At 41.5% G+C, this 20,737-nt stretch overlaps 1 protein-coding gene across 10 annotated transcripts in view; it reads left to right on the top strand.

Annotated features, from left to right (window-relative positions):
* FILIP1 (filamin A interacting protein 1) overlaps positions 1–18,167 on the top strand; it is a 209,276-nt gene extending 191,109 nt beyond the window's left edge. For 8 of the 10 annotated variants that reach the window (XM_090035091.1, XM_090035080.1, XM_090035053.1 and 5 more), the window contains one exon: positions 559–18,167. In XM_090035091.1, the coding sequence (XP_089891217.1) occupies positions 559–765 (207 nt within the window). In that variant the 3' untranslated portion in view covers positions 766–18,167. The remainder of the gene's footprint in view (positions 1–558) is intronic. The other 2 variants (XM_090035063.1, XM_090035071.1) reach the window with 2 other exon arrangements.
* The last annotated feature ends 2,570 nt before the right edge of the window (positions 18,168–20,737 follow it).

Below are 20,737 nucleotides of genomic sequence, written 5' to 3'. Positions count from 1 at the left end.
TCTAGGAGAGGCCTTCTATTCGAGATCACAGGCTCTGCCACTGTTCACTAGAACCTAGATTTAGAAAGGTAGTTATCCATGTTTGTCTGAAGTCAGAGAGAAGGCAGGGCAGGGAAGCACCTTGAAGACTGACTAGTTCAGAGAAGATTTCACAGGAGACAGCCTACTTTGGCAGGTAGTATCTGATGAAGTAGGCTGTTTTCTATGAAAGCCTGTGCCTCATTGGACCAGTTAGTCCCTAAAGGTGCTATCTGCGCTACCCCTAGTTTAGAGGCCTGACTTGTGAACTTTCCAAGTCCATCTTCTGTTTCTCTCTGTTAAGGCACCTGTGGAGAGTATGGAGTGAGGTGGAGATTTATGGGCAATCCTTTGTTTACATTGTGGCTTTTAATGCCTGAGATGAGTGTTCAGAGCACTGGATAGGTGCCTTCTAGGCGTACTTAAAAAAATTAAAGAAATTAATACATAAAAGATAATGACTCATAATGTATAACTGGCATATATTTAAGAAAAAAGTCATCCTTAAAACTATTTTATTTTTCTCCTCTCTTTCTGCAGACAGGACAGGATGGGTCATCACAGAGACCTACACCCACCCGCATTCCTGTGTCAAAAGGTATGAAAGCAGGAAAGCCAATAGTGGCAGCCCCGGGAGCAGGAAATGTGACAAAATTCGAGCCTCGTGCCGAGACTCAGTCAATGAAAATAGAACTGAAGAAATCTTCAGCCAACAGCTCTACCTCCCTGGGCGGGGGGAAGGGCTGAGGGCAGTGACTAAGGGGGTATGTTGTGCAGGTTTTACTGCTACCGTGAAAATTGGCCCCCTGTCTGTTACTTGCTAGTGTTTGCATATACTAATTACATCCTGAAGCTGTCACTTATAACAAACTAATAAATGTGCATCTTGACTATTTAATTTAACAACATCCTCTTGTTTCCATACTGGGGTTAGAATAGTAGTTTTACACTGGTTGTATGCTAGCAATATATTTCAGCCAGTTAAGTTAGCTTGAGCAATCTCATTTAGATATTCATCTAATTCAGGGGTTCTTTAACTTATTTGTAGTGCAGGTCCCTTTTTAATAGATTATCTTGTGGCACTGCCTTCTGCCAATTCACTATTGCATGGACCACTTTCATTGCCAATCATGATCACATAACATTCTTCAGGCAACTAAAGCAACTGCTTGTTTAGGGAAGTAATGATAGCAAAGCAGTAAACCATATTTTCTCACATATAGCCCACCCATGATCCAGCGTGTGCCTAATCCAAGAACATAACACACACCCAGCCTGGAACACTGAGTCCAGCCCTACGTGCTGGCCTGATCCAGCCTGCCATGTCTGGTCCATGTGCCAGATCTAAGGCCGCATACTGGCTCTGCACCCCACCCCCCCCGCCCCACATCAGCGCAGTCTATTCTATTAGATCTGGGGCTCATTGAGTGACCCTGTGTGCTAACCTGATCTGGTGCATGGGCCCATGTCATCCAGCCAGGGAGTTCCTCAGAGGTCCAGAAATTTGGCAGTAGGGAGTAGTGGCAGCACGCATTACTGTGGCTCAGGGAGTCATGGAAATGAATGCTGTCACCACTCCCTCACTGCCAAATGTTTGAATCCCTTGGGATCCATATTTCTCATGTGTAATGCACATACCAATTTTCCCCAGCTGGCCGGGGGGAAAGCCATATATGTGTTTTATGCAAGAAAATATGGCATTTGCAGTTCTTTTTAAATAAGGCCTAGTGGCTAGAAAAGAAAAAGGGGAAGAGCCAACTCCATGTGACCAGTCATGTCTCTGTGGCCCATTGCTGTTTGACAGACCACAGCTTCTCATCTAATTGACTGATTTATTATAGCCAGAGCTGGGGCCTGACTAAAACTGTATTGAATTCTATGGACGTCATTACACTGAATTGACTGGGTTTTGGAATAGGTCCATAATGGGGAATTTTGCTATAGTCAGACTCCAGCTGCCAAAAGGTTTTCTTATTTTAACATAACCCTTAACATATACTTAGTGGTGAAAAGTGTTCAAGAACTCAGCTGAGATATAGTGTGGGAGAAAAGAGGCTTTGTTTATAATTGACCCTGAATTCCAGTATGTTCCCTGAAGTTTGATATGTGTCTATCTCAGATACCAACCCTATTCATGGCTCTGTGGAGAATCATCGTTCTTTTCTTTGTGATTTTGTTCTGGTTAAATTGGAATGTTTGCATTTTAAGCATGTTTTAAGGAATTGCTTCAGCATGGAAATGGGTGTGGATTTTTTTTTATAATAATTGTTGTTATGGCTGTGTTTTTTCAATGCACCACACTTGTGAACATTTCCATTTAAAGTTCAACTTCTGGAGAAGGAAGGTAACAAAAGAAACTCTGATTAATTTGATATACGAGCTTTTGGCCAGAGGGTGCACTAAAAAAAAAAAAGATTGAATCAGTTAAGTGAGCAAGTAAGAGTCTAGCAACCCTGGCTGCCTTACTAGAGGAGAGGAGAAAAAGGAAGATGACAGCATGAGGCATACAAATATAGCACACTGTACATGGAGGACAGGCGAAGCTAGTGGCTACTGCGAGCTATATGTAGTTCATTAGACATATAGAATCAATGAAATGAAGCAACAGGTTAGGGCAGGAGTTGGAAACCTAAAACCCACAAGCTGGATTTGGCCTGTGACGAGATTTTATTTGGCTCACCAAGCATGCTAAAAACGGATATAATCATTCCCACTGTTAATAGGTTTTGTCCCAGAATGCCTCATCTAGTGGTAGAATATCTAACAGTTAGCATTTCCACTTTGCCTTAGGATTCAGCCATGTTAACTTAGCCTGCTGTTAGTGACAGATCCGTGAACCCCTAGGTTAGGGGTTTGGTTTTTCTTCCTGTACAGAAAAGATGTCTTCCAAGGAAAATCTGTCAGGGAGGTCAGTAAAAATGTGAGCAGGTATTGTTTAGCCTTTTAAGCAAAGAATCATAGGATTAGAAGAAAACTCAGGGGTAACCTAGTTCAGCTCCTGTACAAATATAATAGTTGCTAATTGTAAATTGACAAAGTCAAGTGGGCAAAGTTCCAACCTGAAGTTGTTGTGAGGAACCCTTTGCAGGGCTCAAGGTGAGCAAGTGTTGATGTAAATCATTCATCACCAGCTGGTTGATTGGGATCGACTGGTGGATCTCGGAGCCTCTTGAAGTTGATCCTGGGCTGTAGGGGCTGAGTGCATGCATGCATGCGCATGCCACCCCTCCCAAGCCCAGCAGGTCAGTTGGTAGGGGAGGAAAGGGGTGGAGGCCCGGGGGGCATGTGCAGTGGGGCTCGGGGTGCAAAGCCCAGCTTGCAGTAGCAGCCTGGGTGGAGCGGGGAAAGGAGCTATAGGCTGGAAGGCTGCACCAGGCTGTCCCACCAGACATGGCGCATTCTGTGCTCAGTGGCGGCACTGGGACCAGGGATTGGGGGGCTATGGCCCCCCTCTGTGGCCCTGCTCCCAGCATTGCTGCCGCAGGTAACTGGCTTGAGTACAGCCTGACTAGGAACAGCCTGGCACCGCCTTAGCCCCAGCCCAGCCCACCTTGTGTAGATTTTGGGGTATGTGTCCCCCCTCCCCGTGCTCCCTGGATGAGCTGCTCACAGCATCATCCCCTGCCCTGCCCCAGCTGTGCAGGGCCTGTTGTGTGTGTGTGTGGGGCAGGGGGGCAGATCAAAGTCCCAGCAGTGAGAGAGAGAGTGGGCTAGGGCTGGGGCATGGATCTGCCCTGCCCTCCACATGGCCTTCTCTCCTCCCTCCACCCCTCCCCACAGACTTACCTGCTGGGTTGTGTGTGTGTGTGGGGAGGAGGGGGTAGGTCTTCCGTTCATTTTAAATTTCAAAAGTGATCAACCTAAAAAGGTTGGAGATCACTGATGTAAATAGTTGCTGTAAACAGGTTTGTAAGTAGGACATCTAGTTGCCTATCACCCTAGGGGGAGATGAGAGTCTGAGCCTGGCAGCAGAGCACAGATTGCACCCTGATTGGTCCCTGATGACTTTATATTTAAATGTATTGGGTGCATGTTGTCTCCAGGTTAATACTATAGTTTTGTATAAGTTTTATGGAGAAGGTGGCAGACTGTGCTGGAGGAGAAAGACTCTGAGAGCTGGAGAGAGAAAAGTGTAATCCCACGGAGGACAGAGAGAGAAAGGAATAATCCCAAGGAGGAGAGAGTACAGTCTAAGGAAGGCAGAAGAACTGCAATGGCACAATAAAGACTGTTTTTCTGTAGCTTAACAGTCTACTGTGCTGTTTGGGTCAGCCCTCTAACTTCAAAGAAGAAATCATTCCAGGAGCTGATCAAAGAAGGAGCTCTCTGAGGTGGGGATGCTATGGGTCGCCGGGGAAGCCAGGGACAAAGAGGAGCCAGGGTCTCAAGCTAGAGGCTTGCCCCTCGAGATGTCATGACAGGGCTGGTTTCCAGGGGTCCTGAAGGAGGGAGACTGAATAAGTATTCTTCTTACGGAGTTCTGAGGCAGAGCTTCATCTGAAGGGAGCAATCCATGACAAATCATTCCAGACAAATGCTTATCCAGCCTATTCTTGACAACCTGCAAGGAAGGAAGGAGATTTCACTACTTCCCCAAGCAGCTTGTTTCATTGTCCTCCTGTTCTTACATTTAGGAAGATTTTCTGGAAATATGATTTAAATCTGCTTTTCCTCAATTTAAAACCATTGTGATGTGTCCTGCCCTCTGCAAGAAAGAACAATGTTTCTCCATCTTCTTTATGGCAACCTTTCAACTATTTGAAAACTTATAACCTCATAAATCTGGAATGCTTGGGACCAAGCACCTGCCAGAAATTTGAAAATTCTGGTTTTTTAAACTGGAGTGGCGGCCAGTCGCAGAGCAGGGTGGGGAGGAGGTAGCGGTGGCAGGTCCCAGAGTAGTGGCTGCATGCGGAACAGGGTGGTGAATGGTGGCAGCAGCTGCCACATGCAAACTTCTCCCTCCACGTCTGGGGTGTGGAGGGGCAGCTCAAAAAGTGCTGGATTTTCAAGAATTCCAGGTTTTTTAGATCCAGATTTATGAGGTTATACTGTATCTTGTTCTCCTCACTTATTTTCCTTTTCTCCAAACTAAACATACTTAATTCTTTAAGCCTTACCTCATATGGCTTGCTTTCCAAGCTCATTATCATTCTTTATTGGTCACCTCTATATTCTCTCCACTTCTCTGCATATATTTTATAATCCAGTGTCCAAAACTGGACACAGTATTCTGGCTGAGGACTAACTAGTGCTGAGGAAAATGGTACTCTATCCCTGAATTTTATCACCTTTTTGTGTGATAGGATCATGTAGCTGACTCATGTTTAATCTGCAATCCACCATAAACTCCAGTTCCTTCTCAGTAGTCCTACTGCTAACCTAGTTTATCCCCCATTCTGTACGTTTCTATTTAGTTTTTCCTCCTTATAGGTAGCACCTTACATATGTCTGTGTTCAATTTCATGTTGTTGTCTATAGCCAAAATTTCCAATTTTTTCAGATTCCTTTGACTTTTATTCCTTTCTTCCAAAATGTATGCAGTCCCTCCCAGTTTTGTCATCTGCCAATTGGATCAGTAAACTCTCTTAATCCGTATTTGAGGTTGTGACCCTACTAAAGACCCAGGTGTGCCCCACCTTTCTATTCTTCTTCATCAGAAGGACATTTTGTTTATGGAAGACCATCATTAATGTTCATTTTTTGGGATCCCACTTCCAAAAAAATTTCACTAGGCCTTGATTTTCAGTTAACTCCATTAATTTTGGAGTTGTGGGGAATGGAACATCTGAAAATCCAATCCACATTTTAAAAAATATTAGTTCCTAATACTGTAGGATAGAATTTGGAGGCTGTTTCTCAGAAACCAAATAGCTGGAGATTCTGGGTAGAAGTGTATTAGCTCCTCCCAGTTAAGTTATTTCTAATAAATTCCCAGTGCCTCAGTTTGTTAGTGACTCATTGCTGATTCTTTTGATTTGTAAAATGATTTAGTTTTTCTCAGAAGTTCTAAGAAAACTTATTAATATGAAGCCCTTGATAATTGTTAATATGAATGCAGAAACAAAACTTCCATTCAGTTCAAGAGTCATTTAAAACACTGCATATATGAGCCCCAAGCTAACATCCCTTGATATAGTGGTGGCCTAGGCTTAGACTTTCCTTTTCAGTGCTTTTTAAAAGGTACTAGCTCTTTTTGCCTTAACTGTATCTACACCTGAGGCAATAGCTTAAATATGTCTGTATTTGGCTAGGGTTTGAAAGGACAGCATATCTGAAGAAACTGTCAACATTACAGAATGAGAACTCCAATACTTATAATGTAGCACAGCAGATCCAGAATTGCCAAAGCAAGGTAAAAGATTTGGAGTTTGAAAAAAACAGAAATGCACGGTAAGCAGAACTGACAGATCAGACAAATACCGTGTGGATCCAGATGCTGAGATCAGTGCCAGGACAATCAGAAACAAATTCTGATCCCTACCAAGGGGCAGGTCCAGGCGGGTGCAGCAGTGCAGTTGCAACAACTTCCACCACTGCTTTCCGCGGCTAATCTGTGGGGAGGGAAGCCTCTCCTGCCCTGCTCCATACTGGGGGGGGGTGTGCTGTACCCTCTTCTAGTAAATCCTGGATCCGCTCATGTCCAGGCCCAACCTAACAGAAGGCCAGAGAACTGAAACCTGACAAAAAATATTCCAGAAATGTCCTGGATAGAAACTTTGTGAATGTTGATTGCAAAATATCTTGAAAAAAATCCAACCTATGAACTTTTTTTAAACAAATATTAGCAAGAGGAGGGCGGGTCCCTGTAATTACAAGGCTTTTTGAAAGGGAACAAAGATAAAGGACAAGGGACTGGGGCAAGCCAAAGGTTATTATAAATTAATGTAAGTATTAATGTGAAGAGTAAATTAATCTAAGTATTAAAGTGAAGAGTTCAGGCAGAAATATTTTGTGGGGTAAACAGTTTGCCAGAAGTACCTTATATATATTTGAATTAACTAAAAATATACTTTTAAACTAAAAATTTTTAACTAAAAATTATACTTAGGGGAACTCAGTGGATTGTAATTTTTTTTCCGCATACCTGATGTTCTCTGTTTTTAGCTTAGGAAAGAAATTGGAAAAGAGTTTAAGGAGTTCTAGAAGTGAAGCTTGGCTTTTGTATCATATTGATTTCAAGTGCTATTTCATATGAATCTGGAGGAAGTTATTAGTTAGTAGTCACTAACTAATAACATTAAGGCCAGGTATAGACATTACACATAAACCGAGCTAAGTGATCAGAAATCCATCTAAACCTGTAACCGTACAGAAGTTCAGTGCACACAGATCAGTATACAGTAGAACCCAGTTTAAGAAAGACTTGGTTTGATGTGCACTCAAATCTAATTTATTTAAGTTAGACATGTAAATCAATTTTCTGTACCAGATCCCTTATTGATTCAAGTTAGATTGCTGCCCTCCAACATATCAGCCTCCTTTGAGGCCCTCCACAATCCCCACCTCACAGGGAGGTGCAGTAGCATTCAACCTGCAATTGGGTGCTCCAGCCATGTGCCCAGTGGGCCTTGCCCCGATCTCTCCCAGAGCCAAGCCAGTACGTACCCTCTCCCCAGTTGCACCTCCTGCCTCTGGCCTTGTATCAGCTTCTGGCAGGCAGCAAGGGAGAGGAAGGAAGGACTTTTCCTATTTTCCCTGCAAGAACCCCAGGACCTGGACACCCATGTCCCTGGGCTGTGCCCCCTCACTCCATCATGAAGTACTCCATGATGTAAACAGAAACCTGACACTGAGCCCAGGAGAACCCCTGTGGCTTGGGCACAGCCCCCCAGAACCCAAACCTGGCTCCTGCACACCCAACCAGGGAACCCCATGCCCCCATGCTTAGGCCCAGCTCCACAGAGCCTGACCCTGACCCTGGCTCCACCTCCCCAAAGCAGAAGCTGGTGCATGCATGTCACTTCTGGTGGATCGGGGTGGTAAGGGGCAGAACTTTAAGACTGAGCCTGCGCAAAGGCAACCCTGTGACCACTGCGGCTTGGCCACTGCTGGCAGGTGCCCATGGGCTGATGCTACAAGGCTGTCTTGGCTGGCAGCTATGGGTCCTGGAGTACTAGGGCAGGGCCTGGGAGGGTGGGAGCGTGCTTGCCCATGCCCAGCTGCCAATCAGGGGTGGCCCATACACTTGGCTGCACTCCACAGTTTCTGGCAGCCTGGTGAGCCTGTGGGGCATGCTGGGAGGCGTGCAAAAGCCAGCAACCTGCAGGTCTCAATCAGTGCAGATAACCTACGTGCCTCCCCACCAGAGGGTGAATGGGTATACCAGAGGTTGGCAACGTTTTGGGGCAGAGAGCCAAAAACACTCTCAACCTTGACTTATAAGATGTTGGTGTGCTAGATGCGGACAGCAGGGGAGCTGCCAGGACCTGGATCCTGGTTGTGGCAGCACGGCCCCAGCCCTGTCCCTGCTGTCAGCCCCAAGGCACGTGTGCCAAGCAAAATGCCTTTGCGTGCCATGCTCTGGAACCCATGCTGGGGGTTGCCTACACCTGGTATATACATTTTGCTACTAATCTAACCTAGGCTGCTGACAGAAATCCACGTAACTTAAATCAGTTCCACTTTGGGCTTTTTGAACATCTGTACTTAGCCTAAGACTAACCACTCCAGACCAGATCCAAAAAGAGACTTGAGCACTGACACTCAACATTTCTTTAGATCAGTCTTTAATGATCCTTCTGCGTTACCAGCTGACCTTGGAGGTGCATAACGTTCGTAGATCCGGTTTTTTACATTTAGTTGCCTGAAATTCTGTTTCCACATGTTCCCAGAAGTATCTCAGCCTTCAGTGCGCTGAGCAGCTTAGCATCCTGCTCACACCTAGGCCAACTGGGACCCATGCTGTGGCCTGTCTCCTCAGAGGACTCAGTTCAGTGTACATTCTCAAACCATGCCCCAACAGAGCAGGCGCTAAACAAAGTACAATGATGGCCCCTACTTTATTACTATTTGGTTATTGGATAAAAGGGAGAATCTCCCTTTAGCTTTAAAAGTGTGGCCCCTACTCTGTTTTATAGAGAAAGGGCATAGGCAGCTATCAAAGATCCCAGCCTTTGAATCCTGAGTGGAGGCAGCCTCTCAGGTACTGCTGAGTTGGAAGCCAAAATCCTGGAGAGATGTGAGATTTAAGATACTTGCTATCCTCGGCATTTTCCTGTTGGCTAGCTTTCAGTAGCTCCATGCTTGGAGTGATATTTTTTATGGATTCTATTTTAAGGCACCTACATTCCTCACATTTAGATATCTACCAGAAATTCAGGATTCTAGTATAGGAGCTGGATGCCCAGAGACTAGGCATTGCAATGTTCAACATTGTGGCACCAAAGTAATTTTTTTGGATCTGGACCACAATTTTTTGTAAATTGTCTAGTGCAAAAAGCATGACTTAAAATATGACCATCTTGGGGACAGAGCTCAATACAGAGTCATTTTATATCATAGCATCTCTATGTATTGTTAAGGACAAAGTAGCCTCTTTGAATTTCCCTACAGACATTTGCAAATCCTTAACACATGTTTTCCACTACATTACATAAGGCTGGATTCTGTCATTCATACTTGTATTGAATACAGTTTACGACTGTGAGGCATGTCTGCCATTAACAGAAAGATTAATTGGAAAAAAAGTGAGAGAGAAACTGCAGAACTTGGCCCACAGCTACAAGCCGGTTCTAATCTAAGGGATTTTGTTCAGATGCTGAAGTCCATAAAATTAACAATAGCTTGAAGTGCTAGGGAGACTTTACCCTTACATTTTGTTATGCCATCCATTTGATTAAAAAGCAGGCAACACCTTATGAGTCTTATGAATATGTCTGCACAGTAATGCATGTCATAATATTTAAACCTCAAACTGTTTACAGTAGTTTATAATTATTTTATTGTGCATAACCTCTAAAATAATATTGACCTGTGAAAGTTCATGCCAGTTATGGGCTAAGTACCATATTATTGCCTAGAATATGTTACATGTGTTCTCGAACCCTGTCAAAAGTAACACTATTGTTAGGTGATTCTAGACACAATTTCAAGAACAGTAGTCTACTGTCCTACTGTGTTTCAGGTTTTTGGCACAGGCAACCATAATAAGGATCATTTTCAGACCAATTATATGTTTGTATCACACATCAGTTGCTGATCCCATTGAGTCAGTTAGAAACCTGTAGCTTGCTGGCAGTGATAGGGAATATTTTTCTCCCCTCCATCTATGTGAGAAATTCCCATCCCTTTAATCGTGAGTGAGCTCTTGCAGATGCAGCTCTCAGATTTGTAATTACAGACGTTGACTTCATTTTCAAACCACCTTACTGCTTAGTTTCTGCTCCTATTCGCATGTTTGGAACATGTCATCAAGGTTAACTACTTTCAAATTTGGAGCTATCAGCTGAGAGAACAAAACCATGTATGAATACATCTGGATTTATTTTTCTTGGATTTTTCAAGATAGAAGCAAAAGCTGATCTTCATCTTAAAAACTATTTTAGACATGATGTTTAAAATAGTAACAATGGTATGTGGAGCTCTACCTTTGCCACTTGACCTTATGCTGTTTCTGGTACATACATTTTTATTTTGTGTCATTTGGTTCTATCCATTTGTGTAAATTGTAAAAAAGAAATTAAACTTCAAATGTTAAAGTGTCAGTTGATGTGCTTTGTTATTGGAATTGATCAGATTTTATGCCAGTTGTTTGCTCTGAGCCAATTTAATCTCAGTTACTTCAATGTATTGCAGTTACAGTGAACTCTGATTTACACCATCATAACTGAAATTAGAATTTGGCTATTTACATACAGCTGCCTTCATTTACTTTTCTTACAAATAAAGTAAATTCATTTTTGTTTATTTAAGTGAATTTGTAGCTCATTTATAGCACCAATCAATCATCACATCATCTCTGACCCTACAGTCAGTTAACCAGGATTTAACTGGCCATGCTATTATTTGGTACTTCTTAACCATTTTCAAACTGGAGAGGGTCACAGTGTCTCAAACCTATACCAATGGGGCCTTTGCAATGACAACAAATGCCCTTGTGGACAAGTTCAAGCCATGTCCCACATTGTTGACTTGTGTCCATTTACTATACTACCCGGTGGTCTTCAAGCTCTTTACACTGGTGATGATATTGCCTTAAGATGGCTGAAACAATATGCTGAAACTGCATACGCTAATATATAGGACATGCTATCTCTCTTTCCATACGCAAGTTATCCCTTCATCAGATTGACAGAATATATTTTACTAAAATTTTAATCTGTTTGGGTGTCTGTTTTAAATAGCTAATATTCTTTTTCTGACACAAAGACAAATATTTCTTTCTACAATGCAGCTTAAAAAAATTAAATATTTGTGCAGGGGTGGATCCACCAGGATGTAGTTGTATAGTTGCACCCCTCTGATTTCTGGTCCACTCAAAGTTTAAAACCAGCTGTCTGGCAGTAACAAAAACACTTCTATTCAGACAGCAGTGAGGTTAACAAATGATATCCTTGATTCCTTCTAAATGCTTTATTCTACAAATGTTAATGACCCTCTCTCTTTTTTAATGGTCTTTAATTGTTCCACTAATAAAGCTATCCTTTCTTCTGCAATTCTGCTGTCTATTAGCTGCTCTTGGTAATGTAGCTCCTGTTTCACAGCCCTATGGAGAATGTTTTGACTCTAGGTTGAAACATTGACTCAAGTGTTGAAATAACTCAGTAAAGCATAGTCAAAATGCTCAGGAAAGTTAGATTTTTTTTATGAATCTGAAGATGTATATTTAATTACAGACTAATGAAACAGTATCATTTGATTATTTTTGCCTGGTTTGTTGTGTTTTTAGATTCACTTATAGGGTGTGTCAGATAGATTAATGAACAAATGAATAATAAAAGGAGAAATGGTCTGATTTCTTGATGCTGTCTATAATCTCTGACTTTCTCCTGCATAACTGTTGTATTTGATAAAGAGTAGGAAAGCTGACTATAAAACCAACTCTAATCTTGCTTTTCAGTAATTAATTTGGCTTGTACAAGGAAAATGTAATTTTAAATTTAGATTTTGTCTCCAAACTCTGTGCATTTATATCTAATGTAAATAGTGAATATTAAAGATCGCTGGCTTTTTAGAATGAGCTCATATTTCTCCCACTGAAGTTATGGGAGTTTTCACCTAAGAGCAGAATTTGACTGTAAGCAATTACAGTTTTTACTGTGCCACACATTCATCCAGAACTTGAAGTTAGAAAACAGCAGTGGTGGTGAAGGTAAACTTTTACTGTAGTTAACAATTGTTTTATGTTCTTTATTCAATTCTGGGGGGAAGGTAGCTGTGTCTGGCTGAAAAGCTTTTGTAAATAATAAAATAAATGTGGAAGAATGTTCTTTATTTGAGAACTGTCCTTGTTTCACTTGCCTTCCCACATTCCTGATTGTCTGCTCTACTCATTCAGTAAATATGAGTAAGATAATTAAAAGATGCCATCTAGTGGCTTGCTCGTGGCATAAAGGGAAAATGAAAACTATACTAATATTTTTAGGGCTGTCAAATGATTAAAATCATTGATTGCGATTAGTTGTGCAATTAAAAAATTAGTCACAATTAATCACAATTTTAATCGCACAGCTAAAAACTCAAGATTATGCAGAAAAAACCTTAAAATAATGCAAAATTATGCAGGTACTTTGTATGGTTGTGGGTGTTGGGTGTGTGTTGGGGAGGAAATTATGAAGGTGTGGGGGACTATGGGTGAATGTGTGGAGTTTGGAGCCTGGGGATGGGGGATCCTACCCCTGGCAGGATGCGGGGTACTATAAGTCAGGAAAAAGGGGCAACAGCAGGGCTGGGGGGGCCTGTGGCTTGGGAGTGAGGGGCAGATGCACATATATACACAGACAGCACCCAGCAGGTAAGTCTGTGGAGGGGGAGGGCTGGGGGGAGAGGGAAGGGGTGGGGAGGCTGATTGAGGCTCTCACGGTGAAGGAGGGAGTGCGGCAGAGGCTGGGGTAAATGGGGTCCTGGGGCTGATCATGTGACAGAGCCATGGGCCGTTTGTCTAAGGGTAGCGGGGGCACAGCTCCCCGTTGCTGCTTGCAATCCTGAGGGAGGCATGGGGAACACATACCCCCTGATACATGCATGGGGCAGAGGCAGGTGGCCTGCTGTGGGCTGGGGCTCTGCACCCTGTTGCCTTTGTCCTGGGTGCTGCACAATGCCACATGCCTCCTGACGCTGGGTGGGCAGGGGACACACAGCTAGCACGCAAGTCTTGGGGCAAAGGCAACAGGGTCCAGCACCCCAGCCCGCACAGGCAGCTTGCCTCCATTCTGCACACAAACTGGGAGGGAGGGTGCCCCCCATGCCTCCTCCAAGGGTGCATGCAGTGGCAGGGAGCCATGCCCCACCATGCCCCTGGACGAACTGCTTGCAGCTCTGTGCCACGACTTGTCTCGGCCTCAGGGACCCATTCACTCCAGCCTATGCCCCACTCTGTTGCTCACCATGGGGGCCTTGATCTGTTCCCCCACCCCTCCCCCTCCATAGACTTACCCGTGTAGCACTGCTGTACATGTAGCATGCAGGCTGTGGTTGCTTGTGTGTCAGTTTGTGTGTGCCCAGGCTGCCCTGCACTCCTCTGCACTGCCCCGCTGGGCGGCTCGGATGTAGCGGAGCACAGCCCAGGCACAGGCTCCAAAACCACATGCGCAATTAATGTGTTAAAAAAATTAATGCAAGAACCAATTACGCATTAATCACGTGCGCTGTGATTAATTGGCATCCCTAATTTTTAATATATTTTCAGTTTTCCATTATACAGTTCCCAAAAATCAAATACTTTAGAACCATTATTTAAAAATTAAACTTGGACACAACTTCATAAAAATATAACTGTGGCAAAGATACACAGATACTTTTAAAATAGTTTTTGAAAATCTTATATATTATATTTTTAGGGAAGAAAATCACTCTTACTCCTTAAGAAATATACAACAGACTGATGTCTGAAAGGATATTATAAGCATTTCTAATTAATGGTTAACTATGTTATTTTATTTCAAACCTTCACAAATATTTCAATTATTTTCAAGGTGTATTATACATTCAAAACTACACTGATGATGAAGTTCTTAGTAAATATCATGTTGTGCGTAATAAAATGTACGACTTCAGATTAAATGACTATGATTATTTAATATTTACAGTAAAATATTATAATTAAATATCAGTGCAGAGAGACTGATTAGGGTAATGGACCTTGTCTATTAGGCACAATACAATCCTAAACTCCAGTTCTGCAGTCTTTTTACACATTATGGATATAATTCTGTTGGCCATAAACTTAATGGCAGAACTAAATGTGGAAGAATGTTATTTAAGAACTATCGTTGTTTCTCTTTCCTTCTTACATTCCTGATTACTGGTTCAACAAATATGAGTAAAATAATTAAATTACAACCAACAACCCTACAATAATTAAGATATAAAATGCTATGGCATAATGGAGAAATAAAAGCTGAATAAAATCTGGCCACACATTTTTTTACTGAAAAAATGTTTCAAGAAAAAATGTTGATTTGTCTAAATCAAAACGTGTTGCATTACAGTTTTGACAGGAAAAGTTTCTGTTCCAGGACTAAGTTTTTTGTCTAAGTAAGAGAGGACCATAGCCACATACAGACATCCCAGAAGAGCTACAAGTATGTTAGAAAAGGCATTCAGCAAGATTAAGTCCCTGATCTGCCTGATTCAGAGTAGGATTTGAGCCTCAGTGTTATAATAGTTAGTTTATCTTGTCCAACTATATTATTATTGTTTTCAAAGCAGCAGAGATGTGGTCTGAGCACTGAGTATGGAGCCAAAGATATGTGAGTTTTAATTTTGGTTCTAGTAGTCTCTGTTTTGCCTTGACTAAAACATTTATCTATCTCACAATATTTTATGAGGATTAACTGTCTCTAAGATGTTCTGAAAATAAATACTATAACATGCCAAATTTCATTTTAATATTTTTATTTTAAAAAACAACCATTACAATTTGTCTTATTTACCTTCTTATAACATCAAATATTTTCCTGTCTTTTCTTTTAGAGAGTGTCATCATTCATCAGTTACGCATGAACTCTAGATGAAATACTACATCAAATGTATTCTGTATGTGTGCACTTCCTTACTACACCAGTTGGATGGATCATTGTTGGAAGCTCTCTACCATTACTGCCAGGGGCTCCAATGCTACTGATTACTTATGGAAGTATCTAGTGCTTCCACTGGATATTTTGTTTTGTTTGGGGGTTTTTTCTTAGACTTTAAAAAATGCAATGGCATTGCTAATATTTTCAAAGTTTATAGTGAGAGAGAGCAGCAGTTTTGCTGCCAAATGAATTTTACTCTTCTTTTGCAAAGCATAAGGCACATGCTTGATTTTGTTTGGTGTTTGCTATATAATTTATTTTTATAATACACCTTGTAATGTAATTTTCCCTGAGCCTTCCAATTTCTATTGTCCATGGCACATTTATATGTAGAACACACTGTCAAATTCTGAAAGTGTTGGTATTTTTCTATTAGAGAGCCTGTAAAGAAATTACGTTAACAACAGTGCATTTTTAAATGGAAGACGTACTGTACTCAACAGAAATTTTCCTGCCCCCTTATAACTCTGTGAGACTAAATGTTCTGAACATTGCTGTACAGGATATACTGTTATAAGTTTTTGCACTGTGCAGTGGTTTGGCATAAAACTGAGTACTAAAATACAGAGTCCTATAGTACGACCTGACTTTATAGATTGATTTGAAATTCTGCAAACCAGTGTTCGTTAAGCTGTGATTTTTTTTTTACAATGTGTGTTTTTACTTCTGCCTGTACCATAAAGTCAATTTTCATTACACTGTAACAAATAAATTTTCACTAGTATGCAAACACAACTGAATGTCTGAATGGTAATACTAATTTCAGAAGGCTGACCCTCTTTCAGTTGTTTATAGAGAAGGACACACATGATTTGGACAGTTGCTGCTCTTAGGTTAGTATATGGTACCATATACTAATATGGTACCATATTAAAGTGCATATTGCATACATACATAAAGCTGACCCTGATATTGTCAAGTGCTTTAAAGAAAAATCCATAGCCTGACAGAGCTAATGATATTATTCTTTCTAACTGTGCTTTCTCGACATTAGGAAATGAATCACAAACTGAACTTAAATTTTATATCAGCAGCCCTGGAAAGCTGGAACATAAGAAGCAGAGAAGTGAGAATTCTATGGCAGCTCTTAAAATAAAAATGATATTTCACAGACTTTTTAATACGATGTAATACAACTGCATACAGTATAACCTCATAAATCCAGCATGCTTGGGACCGAGCACCTACCAGAAATTTGAAAATTCTGCATTTTTGAAATGGGGGGCGGCAGCCGGTCATGGAATGGGGAAATGGGGGTAGTGGCAGCAGGTCCTGGAGCAGTGGCCGCACATGGAGTAGGGTGGTGGACGGCAGCAGGAGCTGCCACATACAAGCTTCTCCCTCTGCGTCTTGAGGGGATGGGGTGTTGTGGCAGCTGGTCCCAGAGCAGCAATGTGGGGTGGTGGATGGTGGTGGTAGCTATCGTGTGCAAGCTTCTGCCTCCATGGCTGGCAGTAGTGTATTTTTTAAAAAGTGCCGGATTTTCAAGAATTCTGGATTTTTAACGTCCGGATTTATGAGGTTATACTGTACTATGTTTTCTGGTATTTATTTTCATAAATAAGTATTTTTATAATTAATTAGTTGTATTACGAATTGTTGCCATATTTTTAGCTTGCAGTGGCTTCAAATTCCATGTTGTTAAGGAAAAATTTAGACTTGGTACCTGTTGGCAGGGGTTGGAATATAGAGGGATGGTTCAGGATTAAAGAATGGATGCATTAACTGTTCATTTCTGATAAATGAATGAATGGTGAAACACTTCATTTTTCCTATTCTGACATAGTCAAAAACTATTTAACCTCATGCTGAAATGAATAGAGCAGTTAATCTCTCAGGCTGTCTCTGGACTTGGGAAGATAATGAAGTGTTGATTTATAGTCATTCAGATCATGTTTCCAATATTATTTTCTCAGTAATAAGAAACAGTATTTTAATACCAAAACTTATATTCTGCACCACATTTCACACCAGCAGAATGGTAGGATATGCTGCTACCTATATACTGTATATCTCGCTGACAGCATTTTTAAACTGTTTTATGTGACACTTTGCTTCCGTGAAATTCTAATATTTGTTTGTTTTGTATAGACTTCATATGAAGTGAATTCATTTTAAGTGGGTATAAAGTGTCATGACATGGCAGCCTGTAAAGAAAAGATGAAAATGCCAGTTACGGCATCTAGAGTGGATACAATCAATTTCATTTTTCTTATGAAGAATGAACCCTGCTAGATTTTGGCTGTACTGGAAAGAGCTTTCTTGTTTAGTCGTTTTGCTAAACCCTCAGTGATGCTGTAGCTTACATAATAGAAGATATTGCAAGCATGTTCCACAGCCTTCTGAACCTTATCTGTGAATGAATCACCACCTAGATTAAAAATGCCTTTAATTTAATCTGTAATGAAACTGGCAGTTATCTGAGTGAATACAGCAACCCTATCACAATGAAAGCCTCAGATGTAGAAAGTGTGTTTTACTTGTTGAAATTTAACAACACTCCAATATATTTTGCTTATGGCAAAAAATATTGTGCCTTGCTGTAGGAACTTCCCCTAACTCCTACCAAAGACACAATTTGTAGAACTTTAAACAGTTAAAGTGTTTTTGTTTTGTTTTGAATCAGAAATGCAACTAGGATTTATTCTCATGTATTTATTTTTAAAATATTTTGAATGAACTGTAGTATCCATGTAGGTGGGAGGCATATCTCACTGGCTGTAACCTAAATGCAGTAAATGCACGTTGTTGAGGTTTTCCATACATGTTAACATTGTAATATTTGACTGGCACACAGATGTATAGTATATTTTGTAAAATAACAAATGTCATCTGCTCGAAATGTATTCCATTGCAGATGACAAGTGAATTTCACCCTGTGAATTAAAGTTGCTGCCTAAATCTTTAAAATACAGTCTCATTCATACTTGAATATTGAGGGCCTGAACACATTTCATGTTCGTACTAGAGGAAACTGTTTTTTGCACTAGTATAAACCCCTAACAATGTAAAACTTGTTAGAATCTAGTGTACAGTTACCCTGGAGAAAAATATTAGTAAAAATAAATACAGATGGAGGTGTTGTGTCTGCAGTTATCATAGGTAGTCATTCAATCATTGCAAACAGCCTATTATATGTGCCTCATCAATTAGTGTTGAGGTGCTTTAATAGTGTTTACTGCAATGGCTGCTTCAGGATCCTTGCCCGTCTGCTCTGGATTCCGGTGTAATTTACAATACTGTAAAAACCGATATGCATTAAACTGGTAGTATCCTGGCCTTCTATTCAAAATATGAAAATTAAATGTAGTAGCTATGTAATTACCTTCTGCTTTTGAGTACTTTGGGAGAAAGACTAGTGAAGGATGGAACTGAGGAATTAAAGACCATTCTGGCCTTGACACCTGGAAAAATCATGGAACAGGGCCTCAAGGAATTTATTTTGAAGCACCTAGAGAAGAACAAGGTGATCAGAAACTGCCAGCATTGATTCACCAAAAGCAAGCTGTGTCTGACCAACACGTTCTATGAAGTGGACAGCAATAGATGTGATATACCTTGACCTGATCTGTCACAGTATTCTCATTAACAAACGAAACTAAGGAAATACAGACAAGATGAAAGCATTGTAATGTGCCTATTTAACTGGTTGCATCATCATGCTCAGTGAACAGTCATCAATGACTCAACATCTCGTTTGGAGGAGGTATCAAATGGGGTTCCTTGGGAATCTGTCCTGGCTTAGGTATTGTTCAACATTTTCTTAATGATTTGGATGATAGAATTGAATATATACTTAGAAATTTGCAGATGACACTTAAGTTGGGTGAAGCTGAAGACATTCTGTAGGGTAGTACCAGAATCCAGAATGACCTGGAAAACGTGGAGAAAATGCCCACAATCAACAAGCTAAAATTTAATAAGGACAAATCTAAAGTGGTTCACTTAGGATGGAATAACTACATGCACAAACACAGACTGAGGAATGACTTGCTAGGTTGCAGAACTGAAAAGAAGGACCTGGGGTTACAACAGATCATAAACAACACATTAGGGAACAGGGTGCTCTTGTTACAGAAAAGCCAAAAGCAGGCTGATTTGTTTTAACAAGGGTGTCACTTGCAAATCAAGAGAAGCGATTCTTCCAGTGAGTCTCTCCACTTTTGGATCCTGCACTTTACGGAAGATGTAGTAGACAGACTGGAGAGAGTTCAGTGGAGAGCTACAAAAAAAGATTAGAGGCCTAGAAAGGATGACTTATGCAAGATGGCTGAAAAAGCTACGATAATTTACTCTGGAAAAGTAAGGAAGTCTCTGATAGTCTTTAAATATTTTTGGGATGATTATAGAGAGGATAGAGATATATAATTCTCTGTGGCTATATCGGACTGGACTTGGAACAATGGGTTCAACACTCAGCAGAAGAAATTTAGGCTGGATATTAGAAAGAACTTTCTGTTTATAAAGGTGATCAAGCACTGGAACACAAGAAGTTTTGGACTCTCCATCCCCAGAAATTTTCAAAAGCAGTTTAGACAAATACTTGGGTGAGATGGTTTAGTCAGGGATGATCCCACCTTGAACAGGGGGCTACACTAGATGACCTTTTGAGGTCCTTTCCAGTCCTACTTTCCTATGATCCTACTTTATACTAGAAATATTCTTTTCATACAAATACAGTTGTTAAAGAAAATAATCAGTCTTCCATTTTACACCTCAGAAGCAGAGGGTAGGTTGAACTTTCGCCTTCCTTTGTGTGCTTACTGGCATAATTGCAAACAGGTAGAAACCTATCCCCATGATACTTACAGTAATTAAATTCAATCTGATCCACTTCAATATCTTACTTAGGCCCATATAATGCCACTGGGAAGGAAGGAAGAAGGGCCAGTTTGCTGTCTCACTTCTTTCCCCATCCCCCAAAATTACACTGGGCCTGTCTTAAAGCATCAGACCACGGAAAAAAATCACTCAGGTCCACTGAGGACCCAGGAACCAGGTGAGGGGAGGATTTACCCCCTGCTGCCCTTCACTTTGGGTGAAGTTACACATTACTCATAGACCATACTAAATCTGTGGAATATTAAATGGTGTTAAAGCTACAACGTGCTGTGAGCAATTGCACATGAAGTAGGGTTACTATAGTTCCAATTCCAAAACAGAGGGACCCGCTTGGGGGGGGAGGGGAACCTCACTCCTCACCCGCAGACACCCGGCCCACATGGTGGCTCTCACTCCCCACCCACAATCCCTCAACCCCGCCCCATCCCCTTGCCAGTGCCCCTCACTCCTGACACGCAGCCCGTCCCAACCAGGCCAGCGTGCGGCAGCTCCGATTCTTGCGGGTGCTGGTGGAGCGAGTCTGGCCCCAGCGTGGACGGCCTGGCCACCCGGGAAACACCTCCCGGCCCCGCGAGCAAGGGCACTGGCCCTGGTGCTACCAGCCCAGCTCCCCGCTGCCCTCTGGGGAGACCAGGCTA

Source organism: Crocodylus siamensis, chromosome 1, assembly GCF_052110815.1.
Source record: "Crocodylus siamensis isolate JL-2025a chromosome 1, ASM5211081v1, whole genome shotgun sequence".
NCBI classification, from domain to species: Eukaryota; Metazoa; Chordata; order Crocodylia; family Crocodylidae; genus Crocodylus; species Crocodylus siamensis.
Note: the sequence above shows the minus strand (reverse complement) of the source record. Positions and strands in the feature narration are given on the sequence as shown.